The following is a 27,010-nucleotide window of genomic DNA, read 5'->3' on the forward strand; positions in this document are numbered from 1 at the left end:
TTAGTTTATTTTATCTAAGTTAAAAAAAATAATAAGAGGTTAAAATCAGCAACTGCCCCTAAAAAAAAATCAGTATCTTTTATTTACGAATATGCTAATTTAGAAATCTGATGATTTTTTATATAACTTTATGATAATGTTGTTAGTAAATTTGAAACATTTATAGTAATGTTAAACATTTAAACATTTTTTAACATTGTAATATGTAATTATTATAATGAGTAAAATTTGTTTATACTACAAGATTACGTGCACAGAGATAAATAAAAGAAACCGAATCGACAAAGCGGTATTGGCAGTAAAATTAATGAAACGTAAACCAAAATCGATTCAATAAAGACATTTAATTAAACGACTCTATCATTGTATACGTTATACGTATAGTAATATCACATAGTAACCGATAACATTTCACAAAAACCAGTAGCTGAATGAATAACTGTCTAAACGTGCACCGGTGATCAGCATTTCTTTGAAGCAAATATAGATGCTATAAAAACAACTACAAAAAAAAGAAATAACAGTAATAGTAATTGTTTTCAACCGGATATAATAGTTAACTTGTAATAATTGGTTTGTTCTGGTCTGATCTGAAATATGATATAACCTATCCTGGAATACGATAGCCGACGGAACGAAATTGCAATTAATTCTTTGATATGAAAGGAATAGAATATTAACGTACACGGGTAGGCCTTTATTTATTGCTTTAATGTATACAGTACCCTTTGTAACAAAGTAAATAAAATATCCTCTTTTTAGTATTATTGGAATTTATATTATTTATTGCCCTGTAAATTCAATAAAATTATAATAACTTTCGGTCTTTTTATAAATAAAATTACGACTTGTATGTAATTACAATCCATTATTATTTACCGTTCGAATCTAAAATAAATAAAGAATCCTTACAAATACTAGTTATTTATCTTAATGTGAATGGTTTTCGTATTTTATATCTAAAAAAGCGTTCATTTTACGCTTCTTTATTTTACGAATATTTCATTTTTAAAGGACTTTAAATAATACAGAAAGTATTAATTTTTCGAACATACTGCTGATATGTTAAATAAATAATATTAACAATTAATGAAATCCACCTTACCAGCACATCGATATGAACTCAAGATCTTTCGGCTTACTTGAAAGCCATCAGCAATAGTCATGACTGTTTCACATTTTAACTGTGATCTTTTAAATTTTTGACTTGAATGCAATAATTTTATTTACTGATGATGGCTTTCAAGTAAGCCAAAAAATCTTGAGTTTTTATCAACGTGCTGGTAAGGTGGATCTCATTTAAATAATCGTGGTAAATTATAAATTTTTGATTAATTTCTATTTGTAGATCTGTGAGCAAAAGTGATATAAATTTTATTTCAGACCGCATAATGTTTTGAAGAATGTAACCCATAGTTTTCATTAATTTTCGTAACAAGAATGAAAAAAGTAATACCTTGTTAAAATATTTTACTTACTATTACAACTTAGTTGCATATTCGATTCACTTAAATAAATATTCTGTTGTAAACAAACAGCGTGGCGTTGTAATAGACTGTCTCGAAAGATATGCGTACAAATTTTACGTTTTGATGTTTTATGTTCGATTTTTGATGTGATTTATGTTTGATTTTATCATTTTGCGCCGACTGAATCGAGTTTTACGAATTAATTACGTAGCAGCGATATTTAAAGTTACATCGCTGTTGAGAAAAACACGATAGACGATGATCTAATGGGTTTTTCAAAAAGGATGCAACCCCGAGATTAAGTCCCGCATAGGTAAATTTTATTTCTCCCTCCGTGTCAGTTGGCTATACTGTACTGAAGGTTAGCAGCTTATAACAGTTGAAATGTCCTTTTTATGTCCACTAGTGCTATACCAGTAGAAATTCGTCCATATTGTGTTAACTATGTCGTTTTCCAAAGACGAACGTGTGTTTATTAATGAGAATTATTGCGCTTATAAATCTTACGAACAGGTAAAAGTCGAGTTTCGGATAAAATTTCCCAATTCTTCATTTCCTAATAAGTCGACAGTACCGCGTTAATTAATATCCGTCAGACTGGGAGTGTACACGATCGGAAAAGCATAGGTCGACCGACATTGTTAACAGTAGAAGTTGTGGAGGATGTGAAAGAACGTTTGATTCGCTCACCCAGAAAATCGCTCCGAAAGTTATCTGCACAGGTTGGGCTTCCACTAGCTACAGATTTCAGGGCTACTAAAAAATTGTAATGCCTATCGCATCGATATCGTTCAAGAACTGAAAAAAATAGACCACGGAAAACGTTTACAGTATTGTCGTCGGTTTCGTTCTCTTGTTGATGACAACGGTATTGAAATTTTGGGTCTTGTTTATTTCAGCGACGAGACACGGTTTCTCTCAGATGGGTACATTAACGGCCAAAACTGCCGAATTTGGAGCGCTGAAAATCCTCACGCGTTTCACGAACGACCGTTACACGCACATAAAATTGATGTTTGGTGTGCGATCTCCCGGCGTCGTGTAATACGGCTTTTATTTTTTTAGAAATCTGTAGACGGTATGGTTTATCGTAACTTAATCGAACAGTTTATTGCCGTGTTAGATTTACATGTAGGAGAATGCCGGTTCCAGCAGGATAACGCAACACGTCATATTGCTAATGAGACGCTGGATATGTTACGGGAATTTTTTGGCCATCGTTTGTAATCAAAAGGGTTGTGGCGTCTAAGATCCCCAGATCTTACACCGCGGACTTTTTCCTTTAGGGGAAAATTTTAGTTTTTAAAAATAATCCTCGTACACTTGACGAATTGAAGGCTAACAATGAAAGTGAGATTTCAAGCATTACTGAGAAAACAAAAAGCGGCTGCAAATGTTATGAAATGTGTACGAACCAGCATCAGAATTACAGGAAATCATTTTATAAAGTTAATTAAAGGTACCGGCAATTTGAATATTTTTGTATAAATATTTTATTAATATTAAAATTTTTGTAATAAATTCATGTCGTCAAATAAAGGGATTGCATCCTTTTTGAAACCCCCGTTTTTATAAAAAAATACTGGTGAGAACTAACAAATTGAGTCACCCGGTACATTACTTTTTTTTTCCTTTTTAGTCTCCGGGAATCACCGTCAGGTATGGCTTCAGAGGATGATATGTATGAGTGTAAGTGAAGTGTAGGCTTGTACAGTCTCAGGTCGATCATTTCTCAGATGTGATTTCTGAGGATTTGAACGTCGAACTCTCGACTTCGAAATCAGCTGATTTGCGAAGACGCGTTCACCATTAGATCAACCCGGTGGGTTTTTTATTTTGTATTTATTTTTTTACCTTCTTCAGGCCAGATCCTGCGGTTAAACCCGGTGGGTTACCCGGTACATTACTGTACTAACAAAATCGCACACGCTGCAGCAAAATCTCACTACTACCAACAATAGCTAGCTGTTATGCTGAACACAGTATAGTCAGATCAAATTTCGTCGGATGTAATAACGGAACGTCATGAATTCTTAAAAAACGTAATACTTCAACAAACATTCGCCAACTGTTTAGAAAATACTGTCCAATGACAACCATTTCTCAGTGTTTAGAAGATATTTTAAATGGTATAAAGAACAAATAAAAATCTCCGTTAAAAAGTTATTCACTAAATTAATTGTAAACGCAATTTTAAATAAAAGTATAACCGTTGCGTCATTTACCTAATCTCGTAAATAATATTCTTAATAACGATATTATTTCTGTTTCCAGTTGTCTGAAATTTCTGGGTGTCTTGATACATTCAAAATCTCATTCTCTTAGGAAAATAAAATTAATTTTTTCAACAAAATCAAGCCTTATTGATTTGCTTTAAAAGATCTAACTAAATCCTGATGATCTTATACTAAATAATTATAGAACGATTAGGAAATAATTTATGTATGGTAGAGGAATGCCCTATGAGAAGTACGAAAATACCATTCACTTAAATCGGAGTTTCCTTATATTTATATATATGGCTTATACATAAACTTTTGTGGCTCAAAAATCTCCAAAATTACTAGATCAGTTTCATCGAAATCTAAATATGCTATAGTAGTGTATCTGAAGTGCATGGAAATTAAATGAAGATTTTTTTATTAAATTACGCTCAATTAAAGTCGAAAAAATTTTAGCGGGGGAAGTTAGAAGTGCGGTTCGTTATAATGCTGCAAGTTGGAACGTTGACGTTTCTTTATCTATGGTAAAACGAGGTCTGTTCAAAAAATAACCGAACTTTTGTAATTACGCGCCAAAGGAGATATTTAGTGATGTTCGGTTGGCAGTATTATGTTCCACATAACCTCCTCTGTAACCATATGTTACGATCCTTTGCATGAATTTTCATCGTCATCGGCTTGTCCAACGAGTTGCAGGTAATTGTCCACTCGATGTTCTTTCTGCAGTTCGATTATCAAACGAGGAACAAACTTTGCTGCAACTCGATGCACGATCAATTTTTCAGTCAAAATGTCGGGCATGATCGAATAAAGATGTTAACCTTTTCTTCAAGTTCTCTGATAGTCAATCGACGATTTTCACGTACCAGATCGTTGATTTTCTGAGCGTGTGTGTCATCAGTTAAAATCGAAGTCCTTGTTGGTGGAGTTTGAGAACCATTCGCAGCATTGCGTACGACCCGTAGCATCATCTCCATAAGCTTGTTTCAAAACTTGAAAAGTTTCTGTGAAAGTTTTCCCCAGTTTCACGCAAAATTTTACGTTGTATCTTTACTCCCAACGAACGCACATTACAAAAATCGCTACTAGCACCTAAACACGTTGCATTCAAATAACAATAGCATGAAAACTAAACATATAAAACAATCACTGCGAGCAAGGTGGCAAAGTGACTGGACGACTACCGTCGATAATAAACTCCGACGGATTCAGTGTTGCCATGGGGCTCCTCTTGCAGAAACTCTCGTCGTGAGGAAGTGGTCCTCTGCCGGTTACGGTTGGGACATACGAGGGTCACACACGAATACCTAATGTCAGGAGAAGACCCACCCCTGTGCACACGATGCAACTGCTACATGACTGTGCACCACATTCTCGTGGACTGCATATGTTATGCGGCGTTGCGTCGTCTGTTTAATATACCCAGAAATATCTGTGATATCTTGTGCAACGATAGCGTGATTTTGGAACGGGTGTTTCTCTTTTTGCATAGTACCGGGCTACTGCAAAGGATATTTAATATGCTCATAAGTGTTTTTCTGTAAGGAGAAGGTTACATAGGAGGTTATGCGGAACAGAATACTGCTAACCGAACGTCACTAAATATCTCCGTTGGCGCGTATTTAAAAAAAGGTCGGTTATTTTTTTTAATAATTTTAACCTTTATTTTCAATTTGATTTTTTGATTCTATGTATTTAATTTTACTATCCGGGGAGGGGATTTTTGCACAACCCATCGAAGTTAGGTAAGTTTTATATACTCTCTTTAATCTATTATTTTAGCTTTTATATTTTATCAACTTTGTCTGTGGTATTAGTTTTGAGTTTTATTTTGCCTTCTTGGCTTGTTTTAGTAAATTTTTATTATTTGATTACCATTACGTTTACACCTTGTATAGTTTATTATTTCGGAGTTATTATACCCTTTTACTAATAACTACCGGGCGATGATAACGCCCAGGCGTTTTTTCGCCCATAATAAAAAAATTTAAAAAATGAAAACTAAACGAGATATATCAACAATCTAGGAACATGTGGTTACATAGGAGGTTATGCGGAACAGAATACTGCTAACCGAACGTCACTAAATATCTCCGTTGGCGCGTATTTAAAAAAGTTCGGTTATTTTTTTAACAAACCTCGTATATTGTCAGGTAGGGTTATCTACTTTGAGGTTCATGATGACTGGGTATGTGTTTGAGCAGGGTAAAGTAAACAAAGTAATTATAACGATAGGTCTGTAATCTTGTGTTTCGGAAGAATTTTTTATTTGTCTAGTGTCTTCAGTATTTCCGACTTCTAGAAAAATTATTTAAAGAAAATGACATTAGGAAATATCTTCGTTCATTATTTCAAAATGACTGTCTCTAAATGATTTGGCCATGGTTTTTTTTATTTATAACTTTTATTGCCGTTTAAACAAAGTTTTTTATTAAAAGATGTTTCTTCATTAATATTGTTTTATTTAATTCTGTTACTAAATGGTGTTCGTTTGTTTTATATTGATTCGGTTAACGAGATCTTTTCAAATCATTCATATAGACTTATGAAATATTGATTGGGCATTAACGCTTTGCTACGCTACTTAATTCAATAGTAGTTTAATTGATTTAATGGTCGGTCATATGTGTTCATAAATTGAACTTAAATTACTCGAGCGTTTATGAAAATTAATCCTTAATGATATTATTACGTAATATATAATCCGATTTGTTAAAGTAATATGTTAACCGTGTTTTTTTAAATCGTGTTTTGAAGTACACGTACACACTTGCACATAAAAATACACACAGAACATTCAAATTGGTAAATCAACAGCAAGTTATAGCGGTTTAAAACTGGTAGTCTACAAATATCTATGGCGCCTGCCAATCATTATCGATCCGACCGGTCAGTCGCTGATTGCTGATTACAAGACTTAATTTCCGATCTGAATAATGGTATTTTTATATTTGTAATAATATTAATATTATAATGGAAAATAGCAAACACCTGTAAAGTATGTTTTACTATTATCGTTAATTTCAGAATACTAATACATCGATTAATAACATCGATCGGATGTTTTATAATTGTACCTTTTTTTTTAATTAAACTTATACGTATAAACCGCACTTATATTTACACGACTAAGTAATTAATAACTCGTTTATTTTTTCTTGCTTTATGCTTTAGAACGGTATATTTATAACCGTATAATCATTACGGTATAAAATTTTGCAACCGATGGTCGATTTCAAATCTACGAGTGTTGAAATAAATATTACAAGTGTTGAACAAATACTTAACGTTATTTAAATTTCTCAAAACGTCAATAAATGATGCAGCATTGCCTGTAAGCCTACTTAGTAAGTTGATTGTACAAAGTTAACTGTTTTTTTTTTGCTAAAAATGTAACGATAAGCACTAATAAATCACGATTCAGTTCTCTTTTTTAACGTTAAAATCTCCCATATTAAAAAGAAAGAACTGGCTTAAAGAAAAGTTAAGGAAAATTCAACAAAGCCACTCTAGTTATTTTTTGAAACATTACTCTTAATAACTTTTCTTCTTTTTTTTAAAATGTGCAATTTTACACATCATGATCAAAATTAATATCAGAGATACTTCGTTACGGACAATATTATTGTGTTTTTAAAAAAAAGTATAAATATATATTCAAAACATAAGGCTGAAAGCCTACATCAGTCCGTGTGGGCATTCTACTGGACGGATCGAATTGATTTTGTTTGTTATTCTACTCGGAATGGCTAACAGATATGTCATCAAGCGTCATCGGACCCCGAACTTGAATTTTCTTTGAGAAGTCCTAAAAAAATCCTTATTTATTCCTTAATTGAGGAAATAACTAAAATTATTACTCTCAGGAAAATCATTTTAAGGTCCCTCGATGCTTGATAACATGTCTGCGGGCCACTCCGAGCAGAATAAAAAATAAATAATCCCGATACGTTACAGTAAAACGTCTGATCGGACTGGAAATATTTTTTGAGCATCCATTTTGCCTGTGGTAGAAAAGGAAAGAGGAAAACACGATGGTGAGATGTATTGTTAATGGAATAGGTTATTTGCCGATTTTTTTTTTTAATGTTTAACGTTAATTTGTAATAATAACACCGCGGAGCAGCCACCAGTTTTATTTTAAAGGGTTTTGACGAAATTTGTATGAGATTGGTGTGTACTCAATCTCAGTTTTTAACTTTACTAAAGCTTCATTGATTAGATCCATATTATAAATGGTTCCCATTTGTTTATATTGTTGTATAATTCTGAACCTGAGCGTTTAAAAGCCTTAAAATTTATTGGTTGAATCCGATTTTTTTTGGAGAGAAGTATGTGTTAAAATGTTCAATGTTGACTTTTTTAAGTTTTTCTTTTTATGTAACCTTGGATCTATTTAAAACAATCTTTCAAATTTTTTTTGTCAATTTGTAGGGCAACTATTGCTGCTGTAGTACAAACATACCGATTAGAAGAAATTTTAATAAATTACTCGTAACTCTCTCAAACACGAGGTGAATATGTTACTGTGAAAGACCGATATCTGGCAAATGTCGATACTCTCCAGTGAACGTCGACACATATACCATATACGTCGGTGAAAGTTCGAAATATTTGCTTATTAGGACCTTCGCCGATATATGTCGACAAACACAGATAACATGGTGAAGATCGAAACGATAACTAGAAATTTAAAAAATTTCACCCGATAACAAATCTCAAAGGTATATAGATTACGAGAAACCCTCGTAAAAAAGTTTTTGGTTTAATTTTAAACCAAAAACATAACCTACGCTCGCTTTGCTCGCTAACCTCGTCTAATTTACCGTAAATATACCAATTATATATGTTATTCTCCAAAATTGCAGGCGATTAATGAAATTTACCGCATTTATTTAAAAACATTTAATCATATTTTCAGCATTTTATAAATTAAAAGGGCCAGTCAGAACAAACAGAATACTTTAAATGCACAGATGAACGGTAACGATATAAATGGTCAGTCGGTTCCCTTTGTTCAGTTTTTAAAAAAATATATATTTATTCCTCATTTACCATCAGTGCATGTTGAATGCGGTAAATTTGTTCAATCACCTCCATTGTTGGAGAATAACATACATAATTTGTATATTTAACCTTAATTAGAGGAGGTTAGCGAGCGTAGGTTATATTTGTTTAAATTTAAACTTCCTTTTTTACAAGGGTTTCTCATAATCTGTTTACTTCAGAGATTGGTTTTGGGTGATTTTTTTTTTTTAATTTCTAGTTATCGTTTCGATCCCCACCAAAGTTTACATTTATTTGTCGACATATACCGGCGAAGGTCCGAATGTATAATAATATAAGCAAATATTTCGGTCTTTCATAGACGTATTTGGTATGTGTCGATATTCACCGGATAATATTGACATTCTCTAATTCGGTCTTTCACCGTAACAGATATAATTCAAACTTAAGTAGTCGTAGCTGCAAACAAAAAAAATTTTAAAGAAATGTATTTTTTTTAAATTAAATAAATTACATACGACAGATAAAACCTGTTTCAAGACCCTGATTTATATCCACTTTATTTACTTGTTATTGAATTTGAAAGCCCATATATCAGTAGAATTTGATCTTTGAAATTAAGTTAACGGCAGTGATGCAGAAAATTGGTTGGAGATTGGGTTAGTTAAACTGCTGAAGTATACTTTTTATTTGAACTGTAATTAGGCTGAATAATCTCGAAAAAAAACTTGTAACATAACCTAATCACAGATAAAAAAAAGTAGGGAAATTTTAATAGAATATTTTTTATTCGCAGATTTTTGGCAGTATCAGATTTAACAAATGAGACTTTCTAATTATAATTCGTGAAACAATTTATCTAAGAGGAACGAATTTGTTTAAAACTAAATTTTGCCACAATATAAAAAAATTACTTATTTTATGGAAGCCCATGTGCACATAGTTATACACTGTTATTAAGAAGAAAATCATCAACTGGCTGTAATCAAAGTTACAGTATGGAGGTGTTGATTATTCCTTCCCTTTTCAGCCAAACAAATCATCGAAATTCTTAAATAGTTTCTTCCATGTCTAATACTTAATCCAAAATTATTTTTTATACGAAGTAACTAAATACTACTTCAAAAAATGCTAGGCATTATTAATTATGAAATGATCCATCAGTTTATCGTGATAACGCATATAAAAGACTGACATAAATTAAAGATTAACAATCCTTACGAAGTATTTTGTAGATTGAAATAGGATTATAGAGTGTCCTTTAATAAATATTATTTAATGAAAACGATATTAAAAATTATACATTAAATGTAACATTCGTGTGGCAGTCAAAAAATAAGTTTCACCAACATAAAACAAAATATGGAATTTTATTAATTTTTTTTTTATTTATTTACATGAAAATATAAAAAATACTTATTTTTTTACAAAATCGTCAAGTACATTTGTTGCAGCGTCATTAGAGTTATGAAAAACTTTCGTTGAAAAATTCCTGTCCCATATGCCACAATCATCCCCTCATCAGGTTTTGGACTTCATAGGAAATACTAATCAACATTACACAGGGGCTACTTTATGAAACCGAATCCGTGGGAATCACACCATACAAAGGTTCCCTTCCAACCCACGGGTTATTCTAGTGGTGAACACGTCTTTGTAAATCAACTAATTTCGAAGTCGAGAGTTCCAACGTTCAAATCCTAGTAAAGGCAGTTACTTTTACACGGATTTGAATACTATATCGTGAATACCGGTGTTCTTTGGTGGTTGGGTTTCAATTAACCACACATCTCAGAAATGGTCGATCTGAGACTGTAAAAGACTACTACACTTCACTTATACTCATACATAGCATCCTCATTCATCCTCTGAAGTAATACCTGACGATAATTTCCGGAGGCTAAACGGGAAAAAAATGTTCCCTCCCGCTTGAATTTTTACTGAAGGTTCTTCGTCTCCCGTGTTGAATGAGTTACTGCATTTTCTTACAGAAGTACAATATCTTTTGTGAGTTTTCCGCCTAGTCAAATCTTATTGCTTTTTTTTATCTCTTCAAGGTTTTACAATATGATTCTACATTAATCTTAGAGCCCCTCGACATGATTTCAGCACGTACAGCCCCTTTATCTCGAAGAAAATGGCGGACATTACTTTTCCGATAGATGAAAACGTTGGATACTTTTTCGGACGTGGAGAATCAGGATATTTCCTCTTAAATGAAGTCAGTTTCGTTTCAAAAGAAAAATGATGGACCTGCGGTGTCACAATTTTGTCAAAAATTTATCGGCTTTCTTCTCATAACTACCAAAAAATTAGAGAGCTGTTTAAAAACTATCCCTTTACGTTCATCGTCAGTAAACAAGTATAAATTTTTCAACAATTCAAACGCTCAGAGATGTTCATGCGGATCACACTTTAATAAGAAAGCCCAATTCAACCGTAATTTTGCCCACTGTGATTCGCCTATTTGCAAACAACATATCGTGAACGCATTCAACGTCACCATCCGTCGTTGAAGTGGGTGGCATTCCAATCGACCTTTCTTCCCGGTAATTGTCCTGATATCCGTTCACTCATTTCGCACAGCTCCAGCCATCTTATGTCGCTTGGCATGAAAATGCTATTTCACAGTACACATCACCAAACTGATGATGGATTTCAGTAGGGTTACACTTTTACATTTATGTGCACGTAGAGAACGTGTCAATGCGTGAACTCTATATGACAGTCTGCTTCCAATTTATATGACATTTTGCGGCTGAGAAAATGGAACAATCCGTTTTTAATCGTGTAAACTATTATTACAACAAGGAAACGAAAGTATAAGCAGTACTACCAACAACGTTTATCAAAATATCTCTTTTTATGAAAAAACATGCAAAAATGCAACTTGCCTTTTCTTTTATATACTCATATATATATATATATATATAATGTATGTGTGTGTGTGTGTGTGTGTGTGTGTGTGTGTGTGTGTGTGTGTGTGTGTGTGTGTGTGTGTGTGTGTGTGTGTGTGTGTGTGTGTGTGTGTGTGTGTGTGTGTGTGTGTGTGTGTGTGTGTGTGTGTGTGTGTGTGTGTGTATTAATGCATCTAGCTGTTATTGTGTACTTACGTACAGTCGTATTAATGAAAACGATGGAGTGTGGATTATAAGTTGGTAATAATCAATAAACACTGATTGTTATAGTGCATTATAAAATGTATTACAATATAGAGATTAGCACAAGACTATTAATGTTTTTTTTATTATTTATCATGCTGGGAGGGGATAACGAAAATGATGATAGTTCGGCAGTAGTTTTATTTAGATAAACACTAATAAATTGCAAAGCAGTGTACCATTAACCGAAGCTGGATGTCCAGAGTTCACGATTAATATACCGTCCAAGTTTAACTATTCTAATTACATCTTTAAACTGCAAAAACTGGGTCCATTACTATCCCAGAACACCTAATACTTTAGCAGATCTGCAATTATCCTGCAGTACCCAATATTTTGGTAAGCACTAATTCTTGTAGTTTAAAAAACAAAATTTCGAATTTTAAACACAATTTATGAAAGATACTCTGTACTTTCTAAACGAAAAAATTGTATGTGTGCGTGATAACAAATTTTTCTTGAAAATAAATAAAATATATATATATTTTTTATTTATTTATTTATTGCTGATTATTGTTATTATTTCACGATATAAAAACGGAATAAGAAATATTAATATGTTTTAAAAATATTATATTTATACACATATAAATATTAAAGTATTATCTGAATGTGTATTTAATACAATTTGCAACGGTTGCGTGTATATTTATTACAAATTAAATACATAAACAAGAGTTTCACAATTTCATTTTACAAATTGAAACATTAATGCAGTATAGGGCTTTAATATCATATGAAATAATTTTATAATGCAATAAATGTCATAACATTGGATTACATTATTAAATGAAATCGATTCTCATATGTAGGATGTATACGTTCGCATGTATCGATATGAATGAAGAAAAACAAACATATCACTTGGAAAGAAAATTATAAAGAGATTGTGAAACTAAGGAAGCGTTTATTATAAATAAATAATTGATTCGTTTGTAAATGAAAAAATAGTATCTGTTTTAAAATCATATTTTAATATAATAAAATTATTTACAATACTACTATTAAATCTATAGAAAATAATTACAAAACTAAAGAAACTTTATCATAAGCAAAACACTTAAATTATAAACAGAATACTTCGAATTAATAGTTCTTAGAAAAGATCGGTCCTAATTTTTTTCACGGAACACTTCTTTCCATTACGTAGGCTAAGTAGTTTTTGATCTGTTTTTTCTTTTTTTGGTCATTAGTCCTTGACCGGTTTGTTCGTTATAATATTCGTCCTTTAAATCATTAATCTCAATGTAATTACTGTACTTAATCCCACCTATACAATAATTTTTCATATTTGCAATTATTCGCTTCCTTTATAGGTTTTCCCTTCAAATTCTGTTCCACGACAAACCGCGAACATTAGCAAATACAGCCCACCAACGGTTTACTGTATTTCATACATAAGAATAACGGAATGCGATATTTTTAAAAGTATTTAAAATTAACGAGTTTTTAAATTACGTGGATCAATAAGATCTTTTCCATGCTAATTCAGTTCTTCGACTTAGAGGTTACCGGCGGCACTGGTTTTAATAACATCCTCTTGTTAATGATTACCCGATCGTACTTATAGATAAAATGCTACTTTAAAAAACTGAACAAAATTATGAATATATACCATAACAAAACATACGTACCGGTAACATACATCGATCAGCAATCGTGCAAAATTGAAAAATATTTTCAGGAAAGAGTGTTATATTTATTACGGGGCAAAATCACTAGATAATATAGTAAATTAATCCGATCGACAAATCAACCTAAGAGTACATAGATTATACTCCAGTAAATAGATTAAACACTATATCGAAGAGACTGCACACACATTCATTCATAGATACAGAAGACACAAGCGTTATATACTACTTAGATACCTTTGCAAATTATTTAATAGAAACAGGACAGAAATAATAAAGATATTAAACCACAACATGAAAATTCTAAAAATAACACGTAACGATTTTTACTTCTATGTACAACAGTATTAAGTTTGATAAAAACAAGATATTAAAGGGAAAAAAATAACGTAAATGGATTATATTATTCGAATGCATATTAGAGGTTTAACAACCTTTTTAGAAAGGACGTTATTAAACACAATGACGCGCGGTTTCATTAACTTGCAGTGTTGGTTCTTTAAATTTCAATTGCTGTTTACGACATTCTTTTATCTTTACTAAATTAATCTTAAAAAAATTATGTTTCCATCTCTTTACAAAGGGCCTTGGCTTTCAAAATTTTCAACATATATTCGTTTGTTTTCCAATTATACATCCACATTTTATTGCTTTAAAATCGAGACACTGTGTTTTTCATTCTTGTCATAATATTAGTAATGTTTATACTTTACAAAAGAATTTATTTTTTGAGAAAAAATGTACATTTCGTTAGTTTTGATTATATTTATTTTCTCAAAGAATATTGGCAATTTAAATTAAAATAATTTATAACACAAGTACTTTCATTAAAAAATTTGCGGTTAGTATAAAATCTTAAAAATAAAATTTAAAATTAAGAAATTTCTTTCTACATAGTTAAAATAACTTAAAAATTGTATGATGAAAGCGTGCAAAGAAAAAAAACAGAACATATTTTGAGTTAATAGGAAATAAGTAACTTTAAGAAGCTAAGAAACGTTTCGAAGCTAATTTTGTTTTATCTAAACAGTTGACAAAAAGAGAATATGAACTAACAGTAGATTTTTTTTTTTAATTAATAACCATCTAGAGTTTAGTCCAGATGGTTGTTTTATGACTTCAGTTTAATTACATCTTTTCTGTTATATCTCTATGTTTTTATTATACTCGTACATTCTATTTCCATTACATAGAATAAAATATGTTTGTTCTTGTGCGTAGATATTGCGATTCATTTTTCAAAACTTCAAAAACAAAATTTAATTTTATAAGATGCATTTTAATTTTTTTTTGTTTATATTTTACAAAAGAATTTTCTTTTCTTTTATGAGAAAAAATGTACATTTCGTTAGTTTGATTATATTTATTTTCTCAAAGAATATTGTCAATTTAAATTAAAATAATTTATAACACAACTACTTTCATTAAAAGAATTTTCGGTTAGTATAAAATCTTTAAAAAAAGTTAAAATTAAGAAATTTCTTCCTACATAGTTAAAATAACTTAAAAATTGTATTATGAAGGCGTGCAAAGAAAAAACCAGTAGAAAATTTTTTTGAGTTAATAAAAGATAAGTTCTGCCTTCTTTTACAACAGTTTATGAAACTAAGAAACATATACACCTATTTTTTTTTTATTCAAACAGCCGACAAAAAGAGAATATGAACTAACAGCAGATAATTTTTTAAATTATAATCATCTAGGCTTTAGTCCAGATGGTCCTTTTATGGCTTCAATTTAATTATATATTTTCTGTTATATCTATTTTTTAATATCCTCAAACATTCTATTTCTATTACATAGAATAAAATTTGTTTGTTCTTGTTCGTAGATATTGCGATTCGTTTTTCAAAACTTCAAAAACAAAATTTTATTTTGTGAGATGCATTTTAATTGTTTTTTTTTTTTTTTTTCTGTTACGAAGAATAGATTGGATATGTTTAACAAAAAACCAGTTTACAGTTTGGATCAAGTTCAGTTATAAACTTTCATTATTTTACAGAAAAAGAGTTAAATATGATGCTCGGTTCAAAAGAGGAATAGATCATTTTTCTCTGGCTAAGTTCCAAATTTATAATGAAAATATTCCTATGAGGCCAAAAAATTACATTTATTTATTAACTTGTGTTTAAATACTTTCTTTTGGTTAAAAAATATGTTAAATCTTAAATTAATATTTAATATTTTAATCTTAAATACTATTAAGCAACTGACTATACTTGACAGTGTCTTAACGACTGACATGTTAATTAGTTATTCAACAAAATTTTATTCAAAGAATTTTGATAAATGAAATTTTTTCTTCCTTTTTTAAACATTGTTTATTTTAAGTAAATTAGTACTTCTCGTATAAAAATCACATCAAAACGATCTTAATGAAGGATTCTTGAAAATAGAGTAGCTCTCTACACATTTTCAAATCAACAAAATAATACTCATTTTTCAATAGGTACCTGGTTTAATTTTCACAGCAGATATTTGCATGTTTTACTATAACAATCATGGAATGATAGGATAATGGTATACCACAGTACATTTAATCGAAAATTTCAGCTTCGAATACACCTTAAATCGGCTGAAATTTCAACATAATAAATATATTTCTATACATCTTTAAAAATGAAGATAACTCTAATTGCATAATTCTGTATTCGGTTATACAGTATATCCCTATGTTCAATTAAGCGATTCAAAAGCTCCCGCTCGTGGTGATGGGTACATTGTACTCATGAATACTATTAATCACGAAGATTTATAGATTTACCAGCCTCAAGCCATGTTTCCTCTCTGGATTTTTGTTTGATGGATCATTTACACATAGCAGAATAAATCAAAGAATTATTATAATACTTTCTTTTGCTCGTACGTTATTCGCTTTAAATTTATTTTTAGATTTATTAAATAATAGTGGAAACGTATTATTAAAACTATTCTCTTTCCTCCTAGATTTATTGCAAGACTTCCTCTAAGTCGCTCCAATGAACTAAAGCAGAAAATATTGCGTTTGTTCGATAATTTAATTTATAAACTTACAAAACTAACATCACTTCATTTTTCCTTTTCTAGATTAATTATTAACATTATTTAAATACTTAACGATGGTCGTTTCTTTCTAGATCTTTTATTATTACCAAATAAATTTCCAAGCACTCTTGATACCGAATTAACACCCAATTTTCTTCGTACTGGTAGACAACTAAGTAATTGCAATGACCTCGCTTCTCTTAATAACGACTGAAAAGCCAAAGATACTCCGGCAAAACTTTCAGCAGCACTAACTTCGTAAAACTGGCATCCGTGTCGTAAGGATAATTCTTGGCCAGCGTCGACACAAACTTCCCTGTAAAAGAAAATAACCAAAATAAAATAATTTGTACTTTGTAGTACGTCACGTACGTGCGAAGTAGAAATTAGTTTATTACATATCAAATGTCTAACTTTAGATAAATAAAACATTTCATTGCAAATATTTACCAAGAAAAAGATTAAGACTATGAAAAAGGAGATAAACAGAATTGAATGCAACAAAAAAGGTATTTTATTAAAACGAAGCGTTTAGCGTGGTTTTTTTGAGAAAATTATTTAATTGTTTCTTACATACTAATTTTCTAACGAAAAATTCATGTTATGTATACAATTCATAATTATGTATAATACTAGTACAACCGCATCGGTTTAAGCAGCATGACATGAATCAAACGTCACTCTAGAAGAAATATTGTCATTTTAAATTAAATAATCCATAACATGATTTTTTTTTTTAAAAAAAAGCTTGCGGTGGTAAAAAATCTTTAAAACGACATTAAATTTTTTAATTTCTTTTTCGTAGCTAAAATAACTAGAGTTGAGATTCTTCACAGTCTTTATCAGCGAGCAAATATGCAATCGCATATCAGAATGCGAATCTTACCGAAATACAGATGATATTCAGTGCTAAAAATAATACCTTCATTCAGTTCACCACAAGGACTCACTTTAAAGTGAATGTTATTACTCTCAGAGAAAGCAACTGATTCTTTTATAACTTCATCACAACCGTATGACATATTGGGAACATAAAATAAAACTAATGTACCCTTGATCTGAGTTCAAAAAAAATAAAAATACGCTAATTATTTAGTTTCACTGTCGTCCCCGCGTGTACAAAAATAAAGGGTTAAAGGAAAACCTGAATCAAAGACCTTTTTGGAACGACTTCGGTTAAATTTGTGCATTTTCTTATCATAGCTATAAATAGCTTAGGATTTATCAAATATTTACGAAGATAAGTCAAAATTGGGAAGTCGTAAAAGTAACTGTCTGCCATCTTTTAATGTGTTTTCATCGTGAGAAGTAAAGAAATTCGAAATTGAGTTATATCTGAACAATCGTTAGTTTTGATTTCATAAAAATTAATAAAAAAGAGAGAAAAAAGATTAAAAAATAGATAAAAATCAAGAGGAAAAAATTAGAACTTCGCCGTACGTTATTCGCTTTAAATTTATTTTTAGATTTATTAAATAATATTGGAAACGTATTATTAAAACTATTCTCCTTTCTCCTAGCTTTATTGCAAGACTTTCTTTAAGTCGCTCCAATGAACTAAAGCAGAAGAAAATATTGCGTACGTTCGATAATTTAATTTATAAACTTACAAAACTAACATCACTTCATTTTTCCTTTTCTAGATGAGAAAAGGCGTCCAGTCCGCAGAACTGGACGCCGGCGAAGTCAACGAATTATGTTCACAATTCTAAACAAGACCTAACAACCTAAAAGTGAAATGAAAATGGGAAAACAAATTAAAAAAATAAGCAAAAAAAATATTATATTTGAGTTCAATTAAATTTTTAATAAAGAATTCTTTCAAAAAATAACTCGAATTTTATTAGATAACGTTTTTTTCTTCCATTTGATGAACCGCGGAACTTGAATATGTCACTTTTTCCTGAAAAAGGTGGATTTACGAATCTCCCCGCTAGGTAGCAGTACTTGATAGTACTAAAAAACTTTAGCGTACAAAAACTTTATAATGGACGCAATCAGTAATTCATAAAAAATAAAAGAATAATTAACAAAACGCAGTGATATCCAAAAAAAATTACAATGAAATTGTAAACCGTACGGTAAGAGTCTCACAGATATCATTCCTGTAATATAAATAAAACAGTTTTTAACAAAACGATACTGATATCAAAAAAGATAAGACATTTCTATTATCAAAATATGTTGTATATTTTTAAAGAAAATTCTAAATTAATAAAAATATGTTTTAAATGTTAAATATATGTTATAGGCAATATAACAATTATAGACAATACAATATTTACATTTATACTTATTCATTATTAATAAATGATTATTCATTGTTTAATAAATGAAATCGAGCCGGTAAGAGTTTTGTAACAAATTTGTCTATAGTTTGCTTATTATATGGAACGCTTAAACATAGTTTATTATCTATTATTGTATATATATTGTCTATTACATATATTTAACATTATTTATTTAACGACACATAAACGGTAATATAATTAATAAAAGACTAACATTAGAATACATAAAAGAAATAATAAAGGATGTGAAATGTAGTAAATACGAGGTCTGTAAATAAAGTAATGAAACTAGTTTTTCTTTGGCAGCCAAAGTGGCAACACTCTGTAAAGTTTACTAGTAAATATGGTTATATGAAAATCTGATTTATATTAGGTATTCATATTTTTAGTCTATTGTTGCCACGTGAGACGTAAACAAACTTTTCGTGAAACGAGTTTTTGTTGTGCGTTACAAAAATGAGTGGTACTGATTATGAGCGACGTTGTGCAATCGAGTTTTCTGTTAGACCCGTTGAGAATACTATTGAATTTTTTTTCAAAATTGAAAAAGGCGTATCGAGATGAGGCTCTGTCATGAGCCCAAGTTTTTAGGTGGTTTAAAGCATTTTCAGACGGCCAGGAATCAGTTGCGGACGTTCCACGCTCTGGAAGACCGTTAAAGTCAAAAGGTGACGACAATGTTGAGCAAATCAGACTTGATACGGTACGACCGGCGATTAACTGTCAGAATGAAAGCAGAACAATTGAATTTGAACCGTACCACAGTCCATCAAATTATGATAAATGAATTGGACATGAAAAAGTTTGTGCAAAATTGGTCCCAAAAAACCTCACTGTTGAACAGAAAAACAACAGAGTGGAAGTGTGCCGCGATCTTCTAGGACGACTGGTAACTGATCCAGATTTTCTAAAAAATGTTATTACTGGTGATGAATCTTAGATATTTGAGTACGACCAGAAAAAAGAGTCAGCGCAAGGACTTCAAACTCACCACGTCCCAAAAAAGCAAATCAAAACCATGCGAATTTGTTTCTTGGATAGTAATGACATTGCCCATAAGAATTTTTCGCCTACAGGACAGACTGTAAATCAATATGTTTACAGAGAAATTGTTGAAAGACTGCGGAAAAGAGTAGTTGCCTGCCTGAGACCAGCATCAAAGACAACTGGATGCTGCATCATGACAATGCACCTTGTCACACTGCACTCTCCATTACTGAGTTTTTGGCAAAGAAAAACATTCCTGTAGTTTCTCAACCACCTTATTCACCTGACTTGAGTCCCCGCGACCTTTTCCTATTCCCGACTTTAAAATAACATCTCAAAAAATACCATTTTGGAACAGTAGAAAACAAAAAAAAATTAACCAACTATCTGAAGGATATTCCGGTTTCTGAGCTCCAATACTGTTATGAAGAGTGGGAAAACCGTTTGAAGCGTTGCGCGGCTTCCCAAGGGAACTATTTCGAAGGTGATAGAGTCTATGTATAATTGGATTGTAAATAAAAAGTTTTTCTTAACTAGTCTCATTACTTATTTACAGACCTCGTACATTGGCGTTAAAAGATTAGGGCAGTTTCATTCCGAATTACTAATTTACTGGCAAAATTGTTTTTTTTTGTCAAGAATAATAAAGAAATGAATTATAGTTTGTGTTTTGATACGTCGTTAATCTTCCTTTTGTTTATTAAAATCAAATGCCGATTTCCATGACAGATTAGTATGTCTCGACCTTTTATCCAGAGGTCCCGGGTTCGAATCCTGATCAGGCATTGAATTTTTTATTCGCCACAAAATTTCATTATAATATTACATTTGTAAGTTTCTACGTAATTCAACCAAAAAAAATTTGTCCCCCCAAAAGTGTAAAGAAGACGTAGACTGAGACGTCAAAAACGTTAGCTGTTTTATGAGTGAATAAAGTAAAATCATGAGAGAAAATTAACAACTGGAGAGCTAAATTTGCTATTCCATATCTAATGTTCATAACTTACGGTTAAACGATGTTCTACGCAAAATATTATATTTTTAGTTGTACAAGTACGTGAAACAAATTTTAGGAGATAATTTTTAACTGCTATTTATTGTGGTGTTATAAATGTGGTTTTTATAAACGATTTGTTTATCTTTATATTTAAATGAAGTCACACTGTTTCTTCTTTTCTAATAAAAAATTTAATAAGTTCTTGAAATGTATCTTATTATTAATATTGTATGCGACCTTTGTATTTCTCAAGCATCTATTCAGTTATCGAATAAAAAAGAAAAACCTTTTTAAGAATAAAATAAATATTAGCAAAACAAATTACTAGTATGTTTGTACTGTTTGTAACATAATTCGGTACAATAACAAAGAGTTTTGTTATCAATAAAAATCTTTCAGAATACAATTATAATTTTAAATCTTCGGTTCGAATAAAGTAAACAATAAAGTCTAGAGAAGTTAGTATTGTTCTTGTTTACTTGGCGGGTGGGAGAATTAAAAAGAAGGAAGAAAAATAGAACAAAAAGAAATTGAGTTCAAAACTGATTCAAATTCTAATGCGATATTGTGATATCAGGCACAGGATTTGTTATTTTACAACATACGTATCCTTACTGTCTATTGTTCTACTACGTATGTAAAGTCACTTACAAGAACGATTTAAGAGTATCTTTTGAATTCGCTTTTATTTTTTCATCGATTTATTTTTAAATACGTTTTATGTACGTACATGAAGATACATCAACCACAAAAGATTGGTTATCTTTTAAAATTATAATCGTACTAATATAAGTTGCAATAGGCTATATTTTAAATCCTTATTCTTAATGGGTACGGTTGTAAATCAGAGATTCTTTACTAATTAACGATGAAAAACAGCTCTTAGTCCTGTTCTTTATTTAATCCGGCATAATTGAGGATAACAATCAAATTGATTGCTGTTTTACAAGAATACCTGTCCTTTTCTAGATGTACTTTGCTGTTAACACGTTACATTATATGTTACACATAAACCTACGATAACTAGCGTATTCCCTTTAAAGATTCAAGCTCAATTAAGTTAAACAGATTTCTTCACGATATCGATTCTTTATTATTTAAAAATAAGTATTATGCGAATAAATTTTTTAATGTAAAATCGATTCTAAATTTAACACTTAACAGATACATTGGAGTCAATAAAATGATAGACATTAAAAATTAAATATTTTTTTCAGAAAAACTATTTGTTAGCAAAAGAAGACTAAAGATTAAAATTAATTTTTGAACAGTTCCCTCGGATTATTTATTAGTAAGTTTGCAATAAAATATCATTGTACATTTAGTAAACATAATTTTTTCTTCTCAAATCAGCTGATTTGGAAGTCGAGAGTTCCAGCGTTCAAGTTCTAGTAAAGTCATCAGTTATTTTTACACTGATTTGAATACTAGATCGTGAATACCGCTGTTTTTTGGTGGTTGGGTTTCAATTAACCACACATCTCAGGAATGGTTGAACTGAGACTGTACAAGATTACACTTCATTTACACTCAATACAGATCATCCTCTGAAGTATTATCTGAACGATAATTACCGGAGGCTAAAAAGGAAAAAGAAAGAAGTTAACATGGTTTTTAGTTTTAGATAATTTTATTTTTACTTCCTTGTACGAAGTAAAGGAAATATTGTGATCGCGAAAAATTTCGGCTTTCAGATTTCAACGGAAATATTCATTTTGACTAGCTTCGGCGTGACGTCTGTACGTATGTATGTATCTCGCATAACTCAAAAACGATTAGTCGTAGAATGTTGAAATTTTGGATTTAGGAATGTTGTAACATCTAGTTGTGCACCTCCCCTTTTGATTGGAATCGACTGGACCAAAAGTGTCCAAAAAACCCAAAATCCAACAAATTTGGATTTTTGACTTGCTCTTAACTGCAGTAATTAGCACTCAATGAGAGCTTTTTTCATAAGTGGTACGTATTTTCATTGGTTGCAAAGTTATAGCGAAATAAAATTTTAATTAATGAATTATTTGGATCTTACAAGGAGAAGACACCTTGGTTCGAATCCGACTTCAAATACATTTTTTTTTTTTTTTTTTAATTTAAATATATTGATCTATTAATAATTATTAACCTCTGATTGTAAAAAAAGTTTTACAGTAAATAATAATTCAATAATAATAAAAGTATGAAAAAAAATCAGAAGTTATTAGCGAAATAAAATTTTATGTACTTTTCATTTTATTTCAAAAATAATTATAGAGGTTAATAATTGTTAATAAATCAATATATTTAAATTTAAAAAAAAGTTTAAAAAAATAGATGCATAAAAAAAATTTTTATTATTTTAGAAGTCGGATTCGAACCGATGAGTGCATGGTTACGGATTCTTCACGTTCTCACTTAAACCATTAAACCACATAACTACTTGAGCGACGTGAAAGAAAATTAACTAACATAATATGCTGACACGGACACCACAAAAAAATTGATGCAATGTGATGCCCACCATAATGCAATTGTGTAACTGTCCACTTTATTAAAGAACTGGAAGATCGTACCTCCCTTTCAAATGTAATAAGTTTAAATGAAGTGCAGCAAAAAATACGTATATGTAATTTAACAGGCGTACAAGGAAGTCATGTAATGTCCACATCAGATTTTTTGTTTTATCTTGATGAAGAAGGAAAGAACACTTGTCTATCTCTATTAAAATGTACATGTTTTAAACAAAACCAGTAAACAAACTTGTTTTATTTATTTAAAAATTTTATATAATGGGTTAGGGAGAAAGTTATTTGTATTCTAATTCAAAAGTAAAACAAGCTTTTATATTTCAAAATAAGTTTATTAAACTAAACAACTTTACACCGTTAAGAGAGCTCTATAGACCGAAAGAATGTTAGTCGGACGGTGTAAGGTTCAGGATACATCAAAACTTCCCAACCAAGCTCTCTTACTTTTCTAAGGGTCACTAAACATTCTTTCTCCAAAGAGTGTGAAGGCTTAGTTTGGCTGGGACGTCAAATAAAGTTAACTGTTTTACTCGCTGTTAGGATGAGAATGGATGTGTGGAGATCTCTGCAATGGAGCTGCGGTGCGGGAGGATGTAGGCATTGACCTCGCTCCTGAAAGCGGACCAGAGTAGAAAGAGATAAGATATGTTTTCATTAGAGGCTTATTAAATTTGTTAATCTGTTTCTTGATTTTTAAGTAAATCAAGAGACTTGATTAAACTGAATTGTAGAACAAAATCGCCGTTATTTTGATTAACACTTGTTTTGTTGGTATGACTGTAGTATTTTTGGTGTATAAAGACTCAAGAATCGAGTTAGTCCAATAGTCTAATTGAAGCTAAATATAGGAAGAGTTTTTGTGTGAAACGTTCGGTGTTAGAGGAAGACGCGAGGATCGCGCTTCCGCGAATCGGCTAATTTCATAGTTGAGGGTTGTAAATTATGGTAGGTAGTTGAGATTGGAAGAGGCCAAACGAAGGCGATAGTAGGTTGTGTAAAGACACCGATGGAGATGTCTGACGAGGCATTTGCATCGGTAGCATCATGACAGGGGCCAACCTAATGAATGTGTTGTATTATCAAGTTTAGAGGGTCTAAAAGACGACCTCTGGTAAAGCCTATCAGGGCTAGAAAAGGAGAGCGTTCTGTGGCAACCGGGAGCGTCACAAAGCGGATGTCTTCCACTACGGTGGTTAGGCTTTTTTTTTGAATGAATAAGTAAAATACTGTAAACTGGCGTTGATGGAGATGGAAGACGACATCTTTCCTATTGATCAATTCTGGTCGCTTTATCTTGATCGTTTGGAATAAACATTCAATTTGTTAACAGTTGAGTTAGAATAAATTGCTTGATCGAATGGATTTCGTTCTGTTTTAGCAAAGATTCGCAGATGAAAATTCGATCCATTAAATATTTCATCGGTCAATCCTTCCTCAAATGATTTAAAACTGTTTAATGATCGATCATGATGTTCTTGTAGTTCATTACTGATGTCATGACTGTGCCGGTCTTTTGTGCATAATTTTTCATCTCTTTTTTAATCACCGACCGACTAGAGAAAGGTGCGTAACTGACTTCAAAATCTCCAGATTAAAAACGTTTGAACCAGCTTTGTGCCAAATGTGCTGATATTATAGTATCATTTTGCATACTCCATAAATACACATTTTTTTTTTTAGCTTGAGTAGCATTCTTCCCTTTATTTAATAAAATTTGGAAACGTATCGAATGTTTTCTTTACTTTAACTCATTTTCAAGACGAAATAACGTGTAAATAAATATACTAATATAATCTTTCTATGTATAATATTATATAAACTTTCAAAAATGCTCAGTGACATGTCACCTTTTATTAATATTACACAACGTAATGCGATCCTAAAGCCATTTACCGGAAGAAAAAACACATTTTATTTTTTTTTTAAATGCATTTTATACCCTGAGCAGGAAACTCGCTAATTAAAATGCAACCCGGAGTTGAACTAATAATGGCTAATTACTTTTTTTTTACCTCACATAACTAATATAGATCCATTTATTTCAGTATTCTTAGCATATATATATATATATATATATATAATTATGTACAAAATGTTAAAACAAGATTTGAGGCATTTTTTATTGGAAAAAGAATTTTTTAATTTATTTTAAATAAAATAAATACATTATTTATTTATCAAACCAGTAATAATAAACAGAGATCGTGTATATTTGTTTTTTTTAACAAAATAAAAAATGATACATATAAATATCTTGCTTTAGACTATCTCTCCCAGGTTTGTTATCGCTATATTACATTTCAACCACCTGAGGTACATGAAATTTTATTCAATATTTGCTTACTTTTACAAATTATTTCGTTTACAAACAGTATAATACATTTAAAACTATATTATAAAATAATAATCTGAAACCGGAACTTCTAATATAATAATTCAGGACAAATTATTTTGTGTTAGATATATTCATGTATAAATAAGATCTATAAATAAAACAGCACTACGTAAATAGCCTTGAATATTCATTACATCAGCACGCTAAAATTTATCTTCTAATATAGTAAAACAGTTGATCATAGTTTTCCGCAAAAAGAATTTATGGTTAAAAATTTCAGAATTTTTTCACGTTAGAATTTTTTATTTTTTATTATTATAAAATAAATAGTAGTAACAGTTAAAAAAAAAGAAGAAATATCCCATACTTTGATAGCAGAAGAATATGTAGTTTGTCATACGTAGTATGTAGTTTGCCAGTTATAAACTCGAATATACGTAATCAAAATATAGTTTTTAATTTGTTGATAAAAAAGTAATAGTTGTGTATGTGCTTCTTCGGCCGGGAAAGTTGATTCCGTGTATATGTGTGTGTGTGTGTATATATATATATATATATATATATATATATATATATATATATATATATAAATTTTATTTTGTTTGTATTGAGACAAAATCTATATGTAATGATTAGTTACTGAAATAATGTTATTCCTGGTAAAAAAAAATCAACAATATTCATCGGTATATTTAAATTTACAGCTTAGTAATTCTGTTTTTCGTTTATATATGACCCCTGGCATCTTAGAGTAGGATGTGCACTAACCAAAAAGAGAACGCATTGAGATGCATTTTTGCACTAAACTTTAAGGTAAATACGTTAATTTTTCCACGGTCCTGAACGTAAACCATCTATAGGTCTATAAATATAGTCATTTTTCCATGAATCTTTGCTCAAAAATCGCCTTGGTCCTAAAATATTAACCCTGTAATGTTATTTTTCCGCCTTCAATTACCGATGACACTGTCTTCTCGGTTACTTTTATTTATAAGACTTTCATCTACGTATTTAAATAAAATATCAGGATCAAATTATTATTTTATATCTTTTATATTACACACATCAAAATTAATGCGTGTCAAACTGTTGCATAGTAATTCTTCCTTGTTTATTTTTTATCGTGACAACTTCTGCGGAATAAAACTGGACAAAACCAGTTGAACTCCCCTCAATTTTAGTGCTGATATCCAAAAATGATAGAAACCTCCAGAGTCACGAGAAAGGTATATATGATGTTGATAAATTTAAGGGGTATTTTAGTCCCCTTTCAATATATTTGTGAATATATGAATGAGGACGTGTTTTTTTTTTTTTTTTTTTTTCAGATAATGTCCTTGTTAATTATTATATATGATGTTATAACGGGTTGTTTTTAT

General features: G+C 30.6%; 1 protein-coding gene across 2 annotated transcripts in view; it reads right to left on the minus strand.

Moving 5' to 3' along the window:
- Nucleotides 1-27,010, minus strand: part of LOC142322317 (ras-related and estrogen-regulated growth inhibitor-like) — an 86,560-nt gene that overhangs the window by 11,702 nt on the left and 47,848 nt on the right. Inside the window, exon 5 of one of the 2 annotated variants that reach the window (XM_075361259.1) lies at nucleotides 16,625-16,833. In XM_075361259.1, the coding sequence (XP_075217374.1) occupies nucleotides 16,625-16,833 (209 nt within the window). Of the gene's footprint in view, nucleotides 1-12,824; nucleotides 16,834-27,010 lie in introns of those variants that run through there. The other variant, XM_075361258.1, reaches the window with a different exon arrangement.

Source organism: Lycorma delicatula, chromosome 3 (assembly GCF_047948215.1).
Source record: "Lycorma delicatula isolate Av1 chromosome 3, ASM4794821v1, whole genome shotgun sequence".
Lineage (NCBI taxonomy): Eukaryota > Metazoa > Arthropoda > Insecta > Hemiptera > Fulgoridae > Lycorma > Lycorma delicatula.